The following is a 19,622-nucleotide window of genomic DNA, read 5'->3' as shown; positions in this document are numbered from 1 at the left end:
TACTTCCGATACCCAATTAACTACTGGTGGGATGGAAATGGAAATAGATAGCACACTCAAGCCATAAATACTTTCAAGCATTGGTCAAAATTATAAATGGAACAGCAATTTAAACTCTTTGGGGGGGGAAATCCCCACTCTCCCCTCCCCCGCAACTCCTTGGGATGGGTAACAAAAATAGAATAATGACTCTAAAGCCAGTTGGTTTAACATCTAGATTTGGAGGCAGGGGAATGACTGACTAGTGCTGAATTCAGAATGAGCATTACCTGCTTCCGTGGCCTTCCCTTGTCTTCCGTTTTCACATCCGTGGATTCGTTAAAAATTCTGAGGCACTCTTCCATGGGGTCAGAGTCATAATCCAAATCTTTCTCCAGGACGGAATAATCAATGTCATCAGAGGCTGAGGAGGATGAAGATGACTTGCACAGCTTGGAGCGCTGAATGGTCTTTGTCCCTTCATTATCACTCTGAAAACCATAGGAGCCATCATCTCCATCGGAGTCTGAGCTCATGTTTGGAAATGGAGCCAGAGATTGGCCCACCTTCTCCTCCTCCCCACTCTCATCTCCAAACAGGTCAACATGGCTCAACGTCTGCTGTTTTGGCTTACACTTGCCTTTTGAGTTCCCCACTTTCGCAGGGTTTGCCTTCTTTTTTGGACGATCGGAGGCAGAAGTCTTGCCCCCTTTGTCTTTGTGTTTATCACTAGAGGCTTGTTTGCCATTCTTCAGATCAGCTGCCTTTGGCATGGAGTCCTTCTTGCTACCTTCCAGCTTCTCTGTGCTAGCTCCCTTACAGGGCCCCTCATTCTTGCTTTTCCCTGAGCTGGCTGCACAACTGGTGGACTTAGACTTCTCTTTCTTAGCCACTTTTTCCAATTTCTCTTTTTCAGATTTCTTCGAATCCCCGTCTGGTTTTGCTTTGATACTTTTCTCTTTACAGTTTTTTTCTCCATTTTTAATTTTTAATTTTTCTTCTTTCTTGACTATACTCTCTTTCTTTGTGTTTTTACTTTTCTCCTTCTTGCCCATCTCTTTGTGGCAAGGGGGCTTCCTTCCATCTGTTTTTTTCTTTTTCATTTTGTCTTTTGCAATCTCTTTGCTGTCTCTCTCTTCAGCATCCTGATCATTCTTGCCAGAAGATGCCTTTGCCAATTTTGTATTCTTCTCCGACAAGTCTTTGACAAGATTTTTCCGTGGACTTTCAATATCTTCCATGTCATACTGCACTGCCATTTCTTTCATCTCCCGGGAATTTAGATCTTCCAGTTTGGTGCTCTTTTCTTTGATGGACAACCCATCACTTGATTCGTTTTCAGAACTGACTTTAGATTGTAAACGGCCAACAGAGGTTGGCTGATATTCCAAGTCAGCATCCTCTTCAGAGTCAGAGAATTTGGCATACGTTCCGTAGTTACTGGATACATTACAGTGCTTTTTGCATGAAGGAGAATAAGATTCTCCACGACTAGAGACCTTTCTCCTTTTGGTCCCCTTCTGCTCCTTTGTGCTGGCTTTGCTCAAAAGCCTTGCTGAGTAATTTGAAAGAGGGTCATATTCCAAGTCCGTAGAAGGCTTGGAGTCATCAATCACATACTTATTGTTCGTGACAATGCTACTGTATTTTTTAGGCTGAGCCACAACTTTGGGAACGTATTCCAATGAACTACCTTTGGATTTTGCATTATCAAAAGTATCCAAGGTGTATTTACTTGAACTAGCAGCAGCCAAAGGCGTAGGGTTGTAGTCTGTGTTATTATTCAAGTTATAGCTACCTGGGTTATATTCTAAAGAGTCTGTTTTTGTCACAGCAGCTGACACAGGTGTTTTGGAAATAAGCGAATTAGCCTCAGATGTGCTGTATTCCTTTGTTGTCTCCAATAGCTCCTCATACTTTTTCTGCTCTCTCTCGACTTCATATTTTACCTCTTCAATGGCCTTGTTGACCAACTCCAGCTGCAGAATGCTAGGGGTTGACACTGTAATGTCACCCAAAGCACCATTCGCTATTTGGGTCGAAGGCTTGGGAAGCTCAGGGTTATATGGATCATAACCAAGCTCTGTAAGGGGAGGGAAAAAAAAGTATCTTAGATCCAGCAATTTTTCTAAAGTAAGATTATCCTTGATTATGTATGAAATGTCTGTTAAAGTCTAAAAGAGAAGTTCCACTATCATCAGAACCCAGCATTGGAAAGACATGTAACAAACAAACAAAAAAACAAACCAAAAGCATGCTCTTGCATGCGGAATGGGACACACTAGCTGCTCAACATTCTTCAGCTTGTGTGAAGCAGGAGGTCAAGCTAGGTGATCACAATGGTCCCTCCTGGTCTTAAAGCCTATGAATAATGCACCGTTGTGAATCCAATGCCTTTATTACTTACTACGGTTTTGAAAAGCTCTATAGGTAAAATTTTCATTTGTGAATTTAAAGTTCAGTTGTCATCAAAATGATAACTAAAACTATCTTGTTACTGCACATATTTGCTCCTTCTATTTCTCCGTGTCCTATCTACTTAATTTAATGAGTTTTTAAATTATTTTTATTACTGTAAGCACTGCAGAGTGAACATGGTTGCACAAGAACTGTATTTTATTGAGACAAAAATTGCCAACCAAGTTTTAATTTTTTTTTACCGATGATGCCAGTGTCTGAAGCATCAAACATATCCAATTTCACTTGTAGTCCACTGAGGTTTGTGACTGGGAGGGAGAAAACCTTACCCTGGCTGATAAACTGAGCAAATGTGACACAGAAGTCACTGAAATGGAACAAAGTACCACTATTAACGGGTCCTTTAGAAAGGTAAAACTACACTTCAATTTCATGGAGCAAGGATATTAAGACAGGTGTATTAAGTACTCTCACAAAATTTAAAAGATAACCAGAAATGTTTGACATTTGTCTTTCCACAAATCTCTTTTCAGATGTTGCAATTTCCTCAGATAATTATAACATTAAAACTGTGTGAGAATCTTGGAGCATGCGGACTCTGCACAATCCACCTTGGCATTTAGACTAATTGCAGCGACATCCTACCACTCCATTTTATCTTTTACATAGAAATAGAGACGAAAGAATTGCTGGGGAGATTTTTTGGTGAATGCATTTTTACTCTTGCTGTATAAGTAGTTTGCACATCACTTGAAAATTTTACATCTATTTATCCAAGTAGGAGATAGCAACTTTCAGCTGAGACATGAAAGTCAAAGAAAATCAGTAAAGCACAGCCTGATGTCTAATCTGATCACAAGGCACCCGTATTCTAACCAGTGTACATAATCTTGTGGCAATTATGTAGTCAGCAAGCAACTTGCTCCCTTGCTAAGTACCAGGCACAGAGAAAGATAATTTTCTCCTCTGTAATTAACAGAAGTTCATGATAACAATCATGATTCAGGGCCACTAAGTGCTACTAAACTGGCCTGTTCATCCCCATACGTTTCTAAAAAAAGAACCAAGATCTCAATCAAAATGATTCTGCTGAACCCACGACATTAACTTAAGAAAAACTTACTACTTTATACCAAAAGCAGGATGTATTTTAAAAATAAATCAATAAAAATAATGAGTTTGGTCACATTAAGAAACCACTGGCTAAGCTTTTGTGCAGAACATGGCTAGAGCTCAGGGCTCTGCAGAAATGAAAAACAAGATGGTTTTTCACGTTGCTTCCTGAACAAGGGCTACTCAAGGCAGTCCATTAAAACAAACGGCAAAAACTGAAAATGCATGAATGCGAAGACTTAACTTAGGTTTTAATCTTGTCAACTGACTCAAAACTAAAAGAGACAGAAACTTCTTTCATGGGATTTATTGTTTATGGCCAATTATAAGACCATGCTCCATCTTGCCCAGTATCCTGTATCCGATACCATACCACACCAGAGTTTCAGGGGAGTGTACAGAACAGGGCAATTATGCTTTCCACTCCCGGGATAAATCATCTTTTTTTAATCCCTAGCATAGGATGGAGGCAAATCCTAGGTAATGAACTCTTTGAAAGATCAAAATTTGTCAGCTACTCTCACGCTATTAATCCGGGGTGGGCAAACTTTTTGGCCCAAGGGCCACATCTGGGTATAGAAATTGTATGGAGGGCCATGAATGCTCACGAAATTAGGGGTTGGAGTACAGCAGGGGGCGAGGGCTCCGGATGGGGGGGTGCAGGCTCTGTGGTGGGTCCAGAAATGAGGAGTTCAGAGTGGGGGGGGGGGGGGGCTCCAGGCTGGGGCAGGCGGTTGGGGTGTGGGGGGAGGGCTCTGACTGGGGGTGCTGGCTCTGGGGTGGGGATGAGAGTTTGGGGTGCAGGAGGGTGCTCCAGGCTGGGATCAAGGGATTCGGAGGGCAGGAGGGACAGGGGGTTGGGGCGTGGGAGGAGGAGGTCGGGGTACAGGCTCCAGGTAGTGCTTACCTCAAGCGGCTCCCAGAAGCAGCGGCATGTCCCCACTCCGGCTCCTACGTAGAGGCACAGCCAGGCAGCTCTGCACACATTGCCCCAATGGGAGCTGCAGGGATGGCACTTGGGGCAAGGGCAGCGTGGCAAGCCCCTTGTAGGAGCCGGAGGGGGGTCATGCCGCTGATTCCGGGAGCTGCGCGGAGCTACAGTACACAAGGAGCAGGGCAAGCCCCCGACCCCGCTCCCCGACTGGAGCAAGCCCCAGACCCTGCTCCCCAGCGGGAGCTGAAGGGCCGGATTAAATGTCTGAAGGGCTGGATGCATCCCCCCAGGCCATAGTTTGCCCACCCCTGTAATAATCTGTTTCCAAAGTCCTGTTATACACGTTTTCTGCTGGCTATTGCCAAGTTAGTCATATTGCTCACAGCATGTGCAAATGTGACATTGCTTCTCAGGCAGCGTGGAAAAGGGATGGCATTTACTACTGTGCACCTTAGAAACTGAATGGATTTTGGCAACGTCGTATTGTTACTTCTGACTGTCCTGCACAGCACTTCCTTTTGGAAAGTGCAGTTCCACCCTATGAAAACATGGCAACAGGAGTAACCTTTGCAACACAATACATTTCCAAAATGACAGGTCAGCCAGTGGACGGGGTTGCTCTAGCAGAGGAAGGAGGAGCAACCCAGAGGACAGAGGAAGACACACAGATGGTTGTCAAACACCTACGCCTCTCCTCGGTGCCAGATCTTCAATGACAGGAACACACATTCCTCTCCAGCCACTCCCACAGGCCTATCCCATCCCCTGTGGAAAGATGAGGTTTTATATCTTTCACATAGGCAGCATTGGCAAATCCATAGGTGCTCTTCCCCTCCCCGTCCCCCTTCAAAACCAGGGGATCCAAATTTGGCACACTTTTCAGTGGCAGGTTCGGCATACTACATTTGGCACACAGCTTCACAATTTTAGCTGTGATGAACTTGCTACTATAAATAAAAAACACAGTCAATTTTACAGACTACTTGAAGCTGCAGGTAAGTTACGCAAATTGGGTGCAGCCCTCTGGCTGCTGACAAATCGCCACTGTGGCTTCTCTTGTGAAACCTGGATGCTCTTATTCTAAAGCAGCCCTGTCCTCTTCTCCTTCACCAGAGGGACAGTAACAAAGCTGGCTCTCACGGGTGGGTACATAAAGGAGGTGAAAATCAGGGCCCTAATAGTGATGCAAAGGAATCACAGAATCAAAAAAAATAATAATTTTTGATATGGGCAATTTCCATCTCTTCCTCAAACGCTTACAAGCCTAACCATACAAGGTTGTGTGCTTCCTCTGAAAGGTGCTGAGCTCCCTTATCTCCCACTGAAAGTAAGAACTGAGGGTGCTTAGCACCTTACAGAATGAGCCCACGAGTGGGTGGAATAGAGAGACGAGTTTTATGAAATGCCTTTCACACTCCAAGTCTCTCAAAGCTTTTTACAAAATAATTAGTCTGAAAGCGCAGGGACTGTGTGGGCAAAGGCGGTATGTCACTACGATCCAAGTGACAGCTCAAACTGTCTTCAGCATTAGGAACGCAAGGCATTACTTTGAAAGAATGAGTATTATTTTACATTTACATAGCATCCTCCCCCCTGAAAGATCCCAAAGTGCTTTGCAAACCAAATAGAGGCAGCACTTCTGCAACGCAGCCAGCTTTGGGTAAGGGTGGCAATCTACCAGCCGTAAAATCTTTCACGTCCACACATGGTGGACAGAACTTCTGTGTTTAATACGTAACTGAGAAGACAGCTACACCACGTGAACTGAACTCAATTTATCTTCCTCGGGAGAAGGAAGGGCTGAGTGAGCCCTATGGGGATTTTAAAAGGTGATTATGGAGAGTCTCACGCTAAGACTATACTTTATGCGACAGCGGCAGCACTGTAGCACTTCAGTGTAGACACTCACTACAGCAACGGGAGGGGTTCTCCCCTCCCCGAGAAGTCGTAGCTAGGTCAGCAAAACAACTCCGCCATCGAACTAGTGCTGTGTACACCCCGATAGACGCAGCTAAGCTGATGTAGCTTTTCTGTGTAGATGAGGCCTGAGTGTCCCCTTCTCCAAAGCAGAAGACACCTCAGAGAGAGGTAGTACATAAAACCAAAGATAGACAGAGACCAAATTCTCAGGCTCTGTCCACACTACAGAGCCTATGCCAGCATAGCTAATGTTGGCCTAGCTGTGTCGGCATAGCCCCCTAGTGGAGATGCAGCGTACACCAACACAAGGAGTTTTTCTGCCAGCAGAGAACACCACTTCCCCAAACGATGTTAGCTGCATCTACATTGGGGGTTTGGTCAGCATAGCTATGTTGCGTGGCGGGTGGGGAGTGGCACGGTTCACGCCCCTGATGCCAGTATACGTTTTAAGTGTAGACCAGGCCACAGTCTAAAGAGAAAAAACTGGGAAGAGACTTGGGGCATGGCTACGCCTGCAGATGTAGAGCGCTGTGAGTTAAACCAGCCCTCGGAGAGCGCAGCAGGGAACACGCTGCCGTGTGGTCACACTGACAGCTGACAGCACTCTGGCGTGACCACATTTGTGGCACTTGCAGCAACACTGGGAGCGGTGCATTATGAGCAGCTATCCCATAGATCACCTCTTCCCATTCTGGCGCTGTGGCTTGTGGGAAGAGGGCGGGGCATTCTGGGTCCTATCCCAACACCCCCTGATGCATCGGTTCACATCCCAGCAATCCCTGTGCTTCCGTCCACATTTGGCGCCATCTTTCAACTTTTTTCTGCTGCACGCTCTGTCTTCCCTTTTGGTCTGCGGGAATGTAGCCCGAACTGCTGAGGAATATGCTGATGGGCCTCGCCAGCACGTCACGAATAGCAGTCGAGTTACTCCTTAAGATCCAAAGTGACAGTGAGGAGTCTGACGATGTACACTCGCATAACGCATATGACACGAGATTGCCTGGCATTCACGGACATGCTCACCGCAATGGAACGCCGCTTTTGGGCTCGGGAAACAAGCGCTCAGTGGTGGGATCACATCGTCATGCAAGCCTGGGATGATGAGCAGTGGCTGCAGAACTTTCAGATGAGAAAAGCCACTTTCATGGGACTGTGTGAGGAGCTCGCCCCCACCCTACGGCCCAAGGACACGAGATTGAGAGCTGCCCTGACAGTGGAGAAGCGGATTGCTACTGCAATCTAGAAGCTGGCAACTCCAGACAGCTACTGATCGGTCACTAACCAGTTTGGAATGGGAAAGTCGACCGTAGGAATCGTGTTGATGCAAGTTTGCAGGGCCATTAATCGCATCCTGCTCAGATGAACCGTGACTCTGGGTAACGTGCATGACATTGTGGCTGGCTTTCACAAATGGATTTCCCTAACTGTGGAGGGGTGATAGATGGGACGCATATTCCAATTCTGACACCAGCACACCTAGCCTCCGAGTACGTTAATCAGAAGGGGTATTTCTCTATGGTTCTCCAGGCACTTGTGGATCACCGTGGGCATTTAATTGACATTAACACAGGCTGACCCAGAAAAGTGCATGACGCAAGCATCTTTTGGAACACTGGCCTGTTTAGGAAGCTGCAGGCCGGGACTTTCTTCCCAGACCAGAAGATCACCGTAGGGGAAGTCAAAATGCCCATTGTGATCCTTGGAGATCCCGCTTACCCTTTAATGCCGTGGCTCATGAAACCCTACACAGGGAGACTTGACAGCAGCAAGGAGCAGTTCAACAATAGGCTGAGCCAGTGCAGAATGACTATGGAGTGTGCTTTTGGCCATTTAAAGGGCCGCGGGCGCTCTCTGTATGGGAAGCTGGACCTGACCAATGACAACATCCCCACGGTTATATCCGCGTGCTGTTCCCTCCATAACATTTGCGAAGGAAAGGGTGAAAGCTTCACTCAGGGATGGAACTCGGAGGTTCAACACGTGGAGGCTGAATTTGAACAGCCAGAGAGCAGTGTTATTAGAGGGGCCCAGCGCAGCTGCAAGGATTAGGGATGCCTTGAGGGAGCAATTTGAGGCAGAAAGCCACCAGTAATGTCTGGTGCTCTGCACGGGAGTGAAGTGCAGTGGTTCCAATGTTAGTAGGAATCTCTGTTTGCTCCGCTGACTTGCAGTGCCTGTTGCTCTCCTGAGCTAAGGTATCTTACTTTATGCGATAATAAAGAATGTTTTCAAAGCCAAAAAATTAATTTATTGAAAAGAAACACAATTGCTTGGGAAACAGAAAGGGCAAGGGGGTGGGGTGGGGAACGATACAATCACAGATTTGCGTATGTCCTGTTATCATACTCAGCCTTCCTGTCTGGAGTGCTGTGCAATGAGTGCTGCACTTCAGGCTGGCTGTACTGCATGGTGATGGGGGTTGAGTGCTGTGGGTAAGGGTGATAGTTTGCAGGGCTGGGTGGTGAAGCTACAGGTGTTGGAGGCAGCTGGTGGTGATAAGAACCCGGATGTGGGGGAAAGTGGGTTGGAGGTGACATGGGGGCACAAGGGAAAGAGTTTTGGGACAAGGGCTGCCGGGGGGAGGGGGAGTGGTAGTGCTCCGCCTACATTGCTACAAGTGCCTGTATCGAGTCCACTTGGCGCTCCATAATGCTTAGCAGCCGCTCCTTGCTTTGGTGCCGGCAATCCACATTCTGCTGGCAGACCCTCCTTTTACTCTCCCGCCACTCCTGTGCTTTATTTTCATTACGTGACTGCTGCATTACTTCATGCAGCATTTCCTCTTTGCTTCTACGTGGTCTCTTCCTAATTCTTTGGAGTCTTTCGGCCGGTGATAACACGGACGGCTGAGATCTCAAGGTTGCATCTGTAAAGCCAAAATGCAACACTTAACAGAAGCAGCATTGTTCACACCAGACAGAGCAATGATTCACCTGTACTTAAAGACAAGCACAGTCTACACAATAAGAGAATTTGTCCATCCTAAAGCGAGCGCACATAACCCACAAGAGCCCCAAAATGGTAAGCACAGGGGCAAGGGGGACTGATTGTTTCACAGCCGTACTGTCCTCTGGGTTTCTGTACCTTGGGGAGAGCTAACAGCTGCAGGGGGCCCCTATACTGAACACTGTCCTCACATTTTCCACAGGAGTTTGTCCTGGAAGATATCTCGCTGCTGAGGGTGACCTGGGAAGCAAGGGTGAATCTTCCACTACAATGCGGCTTCCGCCCTGGCCCATATGCAGCTTGCCTGTGTGCAGCAATGGTCCCCCCGCCCCTCATGGCACAGTGATGCAGACTGTTAGCCTGACTGGGACAAGGACCACAGTAGCTCTGCCAAGGACCTTGCGCAAGCGCATTGCCCAGCTTCTGCATGAGTCCTTTGAAGAGATCAGTGAGGCCGATTACCACAATGTGAGAGAGCACATCAACGCCCTATTCCGCATCTAGGCACGCATGCAGCCCTAATCCTCCTCACCCCAAGAGCCCACACCGAGCGACTTCCTTCCCAAAATAAAAGCCGCTTACCAGACACCACCTCTGGTGTTTGTCCTTCCCCACGCACCATCCACTGCGACTGGCTACCTTCCTCCTGGCTTGAGAACGGCTCCTGGCTGCATGCATTTAGGGATGCCGGGCTGTCTCCCTCCTCCTCAGCACCCTCACTCCCGCTTTCCTCCTCCTCCTTCTGCCTTGTTGAACTGGGCTCTGAAGTGTGCATGGTGGTCCTCCAAGTGGAGGTGGGGTCACCCCCAAGTATCGCATCCAGCTCTTTGTAGAATCGGCAGGTCGCGGGGGGAGCACCCGAGCGGCCGTTTGCCTCGCTGGCTTTGCAGTAGGCATTCCGCAGCTCCTTCACTTTAAACCTGAAACAGAGTGCGTCCCGATCATGGCCCCTTTCCATCATGTCCCTTGATATCTGCCCAACGGTACTGTAATTCCTATGGCTGGAGCGCAGCTGGGACTGGACAGCTTCCTCCCCCCAAACACTGATGAGGTCCAGCACCTCGCCATTGCTCCATACTGGGGATCGTCTGGCGCGTGGAGGCATGGTCACCTGGAAAGATTCGCTGAGACCACTCCACACCTTGCTGAGCAAACAGGAAGGGGATTTTCAAAATTCCCAGAGAATTTAAAGGGCAGATCTGACGGTTGGTCACCTGAGGGCAGGGCAGTAGAGTTCAAAGTGATGACCAGAGTGGCTAGCACAGGCATTGTGGGACACTTCTGGAGGCCGATCAGAGTGCATTAATAGACAGGGTATCCACACTGGTGCCTCGGTGCACTACCCGGGGCACAGCAAGCGTTATGCTTCTCGTCTAGGTGGATTACCAGGAGCGCTCCAGCCATGGAATCCAGGCACTCCACGTGCCTTGCCAGTGTGGACGCGTCGTGAGTTAGGGTGCCCGGGGCTGCTTTAATGTGCTCTAACTCACAAGTGTAGCCATGCCCTAAGCTAGACTGGCATAAGGCAGCTTTATGCCAGGATAACTCATCCACATCAGGACTGTATAAGTAAAAACCACCCCTTTAACTGAAACAGTTACACCAGTACAAAAATCTACATGTCGACCAGGTTTTCGACGAATGCAGTTTGTATTGTGATACTCTAATGTACAAATCAGTTTATTTTATTTTTTTTTACACATTTTACTTTACTGGAACGATCTTTGTGAGCTAGAGAATAAACCCTGAAAATATCAAGGGTCTTGTGAGATTTCCTCTTAAAAGAGCTCTTTTGTGTGTTGGTGGATGGTTTGATTGGATTACACAGAAAATGTGGTATCTGATCAGCTTTAGTCCTATATAAGGCACTTGCTTAAGTGAGCTCCACTATAGTAATTAGGGCTGATACCTTCAGTCGTGATGTGTTTGCAGATAAAAAAATCTTTGCTTGTATTTCTAGTGCATTAAGAGTGAATGTCTAGAGTAAGGCAAACTAAATAAGCTGCCTCAAGTCAGGCCACTAAGGGCTGGTCTAAACCGGGGGGAGGGGGAAATCAATCTAAGTTACTCAACTTTAGCTACATGAATAACGTAGCTGAAGTCGACATACTTAGATCTACTTACTCTGGTGTCTTCATTGTGGTAAGTCAACAGCTGACGCTACTCCGTCGACTCCACCTCCAATTCTCACTCCAGTGGAGTACCGGAGCCGACGGGTGTGCTCAGCGATCGATTTATCGTGTCTAGACTAGATGCGATAAATCGACTCCCACTGGGTCGATCGCTGCCTGTCGATCCAGCGGGTAATGTAGACAAGCCCTTATTTAAGCACCATACTGTAGACTTAATATGGAACCTAACTTTAGATGCTTAAAAATCTTGGACATTGTATTAAATGCAAAAAGAAAAAAAAAATCTTCATTTGCTTTTGTATTTGTTACTTTCAGTTCAGTACATAAAACATTTAAGAAAAATCTTTATAGTTAAGAAAGATAACTTATTTTGCAGTTATCTCGTTTCTGCTATTTCAGCTATACAATAACCCTATGATAATTCTGTTAAAACAAAATTGGCAGATTAAAGGTATTACTTAACGAAATTTCTCTTTTTTGATGAGACAAAGAGAGATTCCTCCCAGGAATATCACAGAGCAACCAAACTTGAGATAGCAACTCCCTGTCTGACTGTTAGTTTAATTATGATCAAGACACTTTTTTAAAAAAAAATCAAATTATTTTAATAAATACATCTTAGAATGAACATATTAAAATACATCTTCCAGTGCATCAAAAGTAAAACAGAAAAAAAAATCATTCCTTTTAAAAACCATGTTATAGCCCTATATAAATGCTTATCACTAAAACCAGAAAATGTACTAAACTCAGATATATTCCAGAAGAAACTAGTGTGCTCTGAAATGAATCCCGCTTAAAACAAACAGCTTTTCTGGACAAGAAGAATAGAAAATATGGAACAGGCTTCCACAGAAAGTTAGGGGTTTTTTTTCCCTTTAGTTGTAGTAATGATGGTGTTGTTGGTTTGGGGGGGGGGGAGGAGGGTTAGGGGGGATGCCAATTCTGCAATGGCAATGTTATTCAAATAGCTTCATTTAGGCTAGGAGCAAAAGGCTGCAGCATCTTCTCCAGTATAATGGTCATTCTAGTTTTTGCAACACAGATGAAGATACTAAACAAAGACTGACATTATTTATTAAACATAATGCAGCCAGTACAATGTCGCCTATTTGATTTAAAAGCTTATTTTACAATGAATCATTCTGCATCAATAGATGCTTTGTTTAAAGGCAACCTAGGAGTGTATATATAACTTTCACCCACGAAAGCTTATGCTCCAATACATTTGTTAGTCTATAAGGTGCTACAGGACTCTGTTGCTTTTTACAGATCCAGACTAACACGGCTACCCCTCTGATAAGTAACACCGAACGTGTCTAAGTGAAAGATTAGAGAAATATCGCTATATTTTTTTTCAAGTTTGCTTACCTAGCCCATCTGACAGCACTTAGTGTATTGTAAGTTCCATACTTTTTCCTGTATAGACAAGCAGTTTCTCCTGTTTGTGTGGCTCTTTCACACAGCAACAGGAAACAGAGAAACACAATTATTTTTTAAAAAGGCAAAGTGTAATTGTAAAATCATTGGCAGGGGAGTCTGGGCAGACACAGTATCTCATTTATTTAACTTATGTTTTAAACTGAGTAGATTTCAAAGTGGCAGCGCCCCCTTTAAACTCAGGCTTCAAGGGTGCATCTGTGACAGGTTCCCCCCAGGGTGCCACCTGGAACTGGGGTACAACTGAGCCCCCTAACCCACCAGCCTGGGCTCCCTTCTTCACTGTACAGTACTGCTATTGACAAGCTGCCAAGCCTTCCAGGCTTCAGCCTGCACTTTCACCAGCATACATACAGGTAGGGACACACCCAGCTACAGTACATGCAGACAGGTTCTTTAACCAGCCCCTGCATGGGAAGGTTTTAGCTAGGGCATTTCTCAGTTCCTAAGGAACACACCCCCTCTGGAGTATAAACCCAAAATTATACTATCTTGTGCTGCACCAGGAACAGTACAGCGTAAGCTCATAACATTCGCCCCCTCCCTCAATGTGGAGAGGGAATATGCAACAGCTTTCTCCCCGAGTTATGATTCCCACACTGGTTTTAGATAAAGCAAAAACAAGTTTATTAACTACAGAAGATAGATTTCAAGTGATTATAAGGGATAGCAAACAGATCAAAGCAGATAAACAAAAATGCAAACTAAGCTTAATATACTAAACAGACTGGATATGAAGAGCAGATCCGCACTCTAAGTGGTGACACAAGCAGGCTGCAGATTCTTAAGGGGGAAGCTACACTTGCTTACAGCTTGGAATCCCCAGGTGTTCCAGTCACAGGCTAAAAATCCCATTAGCCTGAGTCCAGCACTTCCCCCAGTTCAGTCTTTGTTCCTCAGGTATTTCCAAGAGTCTTCTTGGGTGGGGAGTGAGTGGACAACCAAGATAATGTCACTCCCCTGCCTAATGTAGCTTTTGCAAATGGCAGGGACTCTTTGTTTCAAAGTTTGGTTCCCACGCCAGTAGTGGAAAAATACTGACATCCCAAGATGGAGTCCAGCACCAGGTGACCTGGTCACATGTCCCACAGCCATTCCCCATGGGCTGTTTGGAGCACTCACAGGAAGGCTCACCAGGTGGGAGCTAAGCTTCTCCTAAGGCCTATTGTTTCTTCCTAATGACTCATTAACCCGAATGGGCCCTTCCCAGCCAGCCATCTAGAGTGAGAGCATTTTGCCTAGTGGCCGTTGCCCAGGAATAGCTACATGTGAAATAGATACACAGACAATATTTATAACTTCAGATACAAAAATGATACCTGCATAGACATAGGCTATCATATTCAGCAAACCATAACCTTTCCAATGACACCTCACATGCCTGACCTTGAATAAAATACATAATTATGATATAATTAATCATACTAGTATCACTATGAAGAATATGGGGTGCAGTGTCACAGCAGCCACACTAGAAAAAGCTTAGTTTGCATCTCCTCCTCCCATCTTAGTTAACTTACTGTGGACAAGGCAGGGTTTTAACATGTTAGCAGGTCAAAATAAACGTTATATTTTACCATACGTTCACTAACACGTGGTAAAAAGCCACCTTTTTTCCTAGTGCAGATAAGGCCTAAGAAGCCACCAAAGGGAGCACGGGCAACAGTCTCTACCAAGAACATCTCCGTGACAGTTCTCTTTTTGCTTCCCACGAGAGGGCATATCTAACCAAGTGCTTGCTTTACTCTCGTGGCACATTCAAAGATAATACTGGTGTGAAAGAGGCTGCTGCATTCTACGCTGCCTCACACAGACCTCCTCAATGTCAGCTAAATCTTTATTGCTAAAAGATGCAAGAGGTCAAAATAACAGATACAAAAATAACTGACAGCTTCCATTGTTTGTCAGGCATATACAAAACAATAGTTTATGCTCCTTCCATTGCAGCAGTTATTAATGTCCCTGAGCTGTGGTGATGTGAATGACACAAGTATACAAAACCCACCAGATTAATGTCAAGCTTTATGGCGGGAAAAAAATCTTTCCAAAGAGGAGACTCACAGTAAGAAGGAAATTTTCAAAGTTGGGATAGAACATCACAAAGCATTTAAATATAAAACTATATTTGAAGAGTGCTAGTGTACTTAACAGAAAAAGAGTGCACAAAGGGAAGACAAGTAAATACTGGGACTTTTGCCCTTAGATCAAAGTGGCCTTCCTACCCTAATCTTTCGTACCAGACAGACTAGCAGTTGTCTGGTAACTTTTTTACGCCCTGTGACAGGATCTTAAATAGGTTTACATTCTTAAAAAGCAAATCTAAAGACTTCCAATTAGTCTGGCTTAAAAACAATTATTTTCCCTCCAGTATTAAAAAACTAAAGTTTAAAGAAACTATTTTGAAAAAGCATGAACTGAGAGTAATTTTCTCCGATTCCAGAAAACAAAAGCACCTGTAAAGTTTTCAGAGCCCACTACAGAAACGGCATGTCAACTTAAAGCAGCTACTTCAAATAATTATTAGTACGTTACAATTAGAGGAACCAAAATAAGGATCTTTTAAATATTCTGATATCCTCTCTTCTCATTCAAGTATCTCCTAGAAGTTCATTTTTGCCACAACAGCCACCAGAAGCAACAATTTTTTCTCTGTTTAATCTTCAAAATCAATTCCTCCCTGTGGGTTTCTCATTATGTCCTTTCCTCTCAGTATCTGCTTTTTATTTTTTAAACTCTTTACGGCATAAACAACCTTATTTTCTATGTTTTGTGCAGCACTTAATTAAAAAGATGTAGTACTTCAGTGGAAAGTCAGTTATTCAGACTTCTAGAAGAGCAGAACTAAAGTTAACTGACATATTAAAAAAGCAGTTTTCAAACTTGAAAGTGTTACCTTGATTTTTTTAAAAATGTATCTATGAAAAAGTCTGACTAAAAACAAAACTCAAACTGTATAAAAGACACCACATGTTTCACTGACTCAAAGCCTATATTAGAACAACGTAACTGATTTACAATTTTCAAACACCTGCAGCTCAAACTTTCCAGATACCACAATTAGTAAGTACAACATTCTTCAAGTGGTTTTAAGTATGGAACCTATGAGTTAGTTTCTAAGAAAAGGGTCAGATCTTAAAAAATATGGGAAATATTATATATCTATAACCTCCAGAACAGGACTGAGGTTTTGGGTAGTTATTTATTTAGACGTGATTCTATTCTGAGTGATAGAAGTATGATGTTAATACACAAAAATACTTCAACAGACAAAAGTTTGCTCGTAGAAAGCATTTCTCTATAACTGCTTCATGTACTGAAATCCACATCAAATCACAAGCCAACTCCAAATATACAATAATAAAAATGTCAAAGAATTACCTGATTTCTCCACGGTTAATAAATAATGAAGATATTTGTTCATGTTTTGCTTGAGGATTTTAATATCTATTTTGTATAGTCAAGGCACTTAAACTAATGCTTATGTCACAATGTGCTGCTGACCAGTGTACTGACAGCACCTTCTGGGTCGCAAAGATAATTGTGGCAGGAGGGCAGGACATAGTAACTTGCTGAAGTCCCGCCCTCACCCTCATTTACTCTAAAGCAAAATTATCATTTCTACGACAGTTTCTCCCGCCTCCTGCCCAGCCCCCTGGTTTCCTTATCAGTGTTATTAATATCACCTAGCGGAATTTTTAAAAATCTAATTTATTTTCAATATTTACTCTACTTACTTTTTATGTCACTCAGCTTAGACACTGAAAATTGACTAGTCAATTTCACTTCTTGGTTGTCATGCATTAATGCAATGTGGCAAGGTTTGATCTGTGAAAATTACACGGGAACCATTTAAGTATGAAGCAAAATATTTCTAATTAGAGGGATCTATAAAAGCCTTTTTGTTAAAAAACATGCACAAAATCTAATTACTGAGCTTAGATTACCTGAAAGTGTGTCCATTTAACATCATACAGGCAGGTCTCAATTGACAACAAAATTACAAAATGTAAACACAGTTCTATTCAGTTTAATGGAACTAGTTGCCTAAGTAAAGCTATGGGATGCATGTACGTGTTTGGAGGACTGGAGGCTAATTAATGGACCTTTTACAATGCATAAAATAAATTTAGGATAACACCCCTGATAGTACTGAATAAATGCTTCCAAATGAACATTTGCCAAAAAAAGTCTTTAGAACAATCAGAGCTGGATTGTGCCTGGTTTTATGCAAGTGTAAAAAGGGAGAAGGTATGAGGGAGAAAAACACACAATGAGCCTTCCTCTCCACCACAGCCCTACAGCCCTGAGAAGAGGCTGCACATAATCTGGTCCTTGCATGAATCTAAGCACAAGGACTTCATGAGGTTAGCTGTGACAGCAGGACAAATCTCTCCCAAGTGGGTGGGGAGAGCCAGGGATCTGCCTCCACCAGTGGAGACTTCCCTGGGGGGGCACGTATTGCACGTTTGCAAAAGGTGGCACAGTAGTAATGCTTCCAGGAACTGCAGACCGCATCATGTCTGTACCAGCTGAAGAAATTTTGCTTCAAGTAAGTTTCACATTCTAGCAGAGATCAAACATGGAAGATTTCATCCCCCCAAAATAAACAGTTTAGGAAGCTATGAACATGTGAAAACAGAAGTTTGAATGGAAATTGTTTTGCATCTTTACCAAATGAGGGCACTACATGCAGCCACTCTGAAAAGTGAGGTATTTTAAAAGCTCCGTACCTTGACATTCCCCGTTCAGGGGGAAGTGAGAGACATTACAAAAGAATAAAACATTCCAAGGGGCAAGTAACATGTTGAAATCGCAACTGTTTTGCCATGTAACATTGCTACATAATTTACCCTGTCTGGCAATATAATGAAATGACAAGAAATCTCTGACTACTGGAAGACCAATATTAAGATCAGTTTATTAAATGAAAAGACATGCTCTTGACCTTGCTATCAAGTGGTCTGTCAAGTGGTTTTTCCAGTCTTCATTTCACAAATCACAGCTGTAATCATCACCTATCTTAAGTTGACAGTATTTTTGAACTACTTTCTTGAATGCTGACAGATACTAAGCCTTTGGAGCTACCAGCCAGCATGATTTTCTAGTCTTTAGAGAGCCTTGTCAAAAGATTCTACCCAGTCTTGGAATCCACGTAAGTATGAACATCCACAATAAAAGCCTGCATTTAATTGATCTGAACTCTAGTCTACAGCTACATGTACACTACGAGCTAAGGGTGTGATTCCCCTGCTCGTGTCCACATGGTAGTGGGAGTACAAACAGTAGCGTAGCTGCAGCAGCACCAGCACGGGCAACAGAACCAACGCTTAGCTGTGCCAAGTTCAAACCCACCTAAAACCAGCGCCCATGCCTCTGCTGCTGCCAAACGTGCTACTGTGGCTACACTGCTATTTATACTCATTACGGCTTGAGGAGAGCTACTGCGAGTATGTGTCCACAAGCAGATGAATCACACCCCTCGCTTGTAGTGAAGACGCAGCCTACGTTTGTTGCAAGAGAAAAGTTTACCATTTCTGTTCATTCTATTTCCCTTTCCATATGGCACCTAAAAAAAAGTTTCCTAGGAAAAATAAAGAGGGCATTCCCAAAATACATTACTGAATGTAATAAGCCCACAGAGTATTAATTCAGATTCCATTGCAATATGTGATATATTAGAAAACAGAGAGATCAGACAGATAAAACAGAGGCCTCAGTCCTGTAAACATTTATGCATGTGCTTGGGACTACTTACACAAGTGAAGCTAAGCACATATGTAAGCGTCTCCAGAATCAGGAAAATATTTTGCATTTCGCAGCATGCTTTTGTGGATTTTCTCACTATTCATGTTTTTTCCTCCACAAAGAATACAAGTTTTTCTGTTTGTTTTTAAATGTGTGCATTTCACTCACTTCTTTCCTAAAGTTTATAACAGGTTTAAGAAAAGTATTTAATTTAAATGTATAGGAAAGAAATGCAAAGGTGTGTCATCAAGCTTGTCCATGCAAGCAGCAGCTAATTCCCTGCTCTCTATCCCACTGAAAGATATAAGTAAAGGGTCTTAAATTTCTCACTTGTGTTACTAACACATCAATTATTAAAATAAAGGATTTAAATTTATTTCTCTCTTTCCAATTCTTCATTTCACTGAGCTAGGTCTCTAAAACCAGGTTAATTTAACGTCTTGGTTTTTACTTTAGCAAAATGCTACAAAGTTTCCAGTACACACACTGCAGGAAATGGTGTATGTATTTTCATGGACATTCTTTAAATGTAGTAATAATATTTCTATTAATAGTTTTATCCTTTAATATTTTGTATAGTTTGGTAATATGCTGCTTCTATCACCATAGCAACTGCAAACCTTCTATGTAAAACTGGTTGGCAACAGCAGAGTTTCTAGGCAACTTCATGAATCCCTTTTTGCTTTATTAAAATTTCTGCTTGGGGTATGGTTAGGTTTTTGGTTGGTTGATCTATTAATTTTGGGTGTCTGTTCTTGTGTTTGGGAGGGGGTTTCAGGGAGAAGGGGCAGGCAGAAGGAGGGGTTATTATGTCATTCTTGTGATGACTGAAAGGCTTTGCCAAAATGGAAAGTTCTGCAGCATCTCCTAAAGGGAGACTGCCAAGTTGTTTAAATATTTAAATTATCTCCTGTATTTTATTATTACCCTGCACTTCTACAATCTAAGCCTCTGGCATTTTATAATTAACCCTCAACTTTCACGTGAGGTAAGTA

At 43.6% G+C, this 19,622-nt stretch overlaps 1 protein-coding gene across 1 annotated transcript in view; it reads right to left on the bottom strand.

Moving 5' to 3' along the window:
• REXO1 (RNA exonuclease 1 homolog) overlaps positions 1 to 16,389 on the bottom strand; it is a 59,314-nt gene extending 42,925 nt beyond the window's left edge. The window contains exons 1-2 of the mRNA XM_039515636.1: positions 16,261 to 16,389; positions 270 to 2,062 (exon numbers count right to left, since the gene is read on the bottom strand). Coding sequence (XP_039371570.1) covers positions 270 to 2,062; positions 16,261 to 16,303 — 1,836 coding nt within the window. The 5' untranslated portion in view covers positions 16,304 to 16,389. The remainder of the gene's footprint in view (positions 1 to 269; positions 2,063 to 16,260) is intronic.
• Positions 16,390 to 19,622: the final 3,233 nt, after the last annotated feature.

The sequence above is a fragment of the Mauremys reevesii genome, linkage group 26 (assembly GCF_016161935.1).
Source record: "Mauremys reevesii isolate NIE-2019 linkage group 26, ASM1616193v1, whole genome shotgun sequence".
In the NCBI taxonomy this organism is placed as follows: Eukaryota; Metazoa; Chordata; order Testudines; family Geoemydidae; genus Mauremys; species Mauremys reevesii.
Note: the sequence above shows the minus strand (reverse complement) of the source record. Positions and strands in the feature narration are given on the sequence as shown.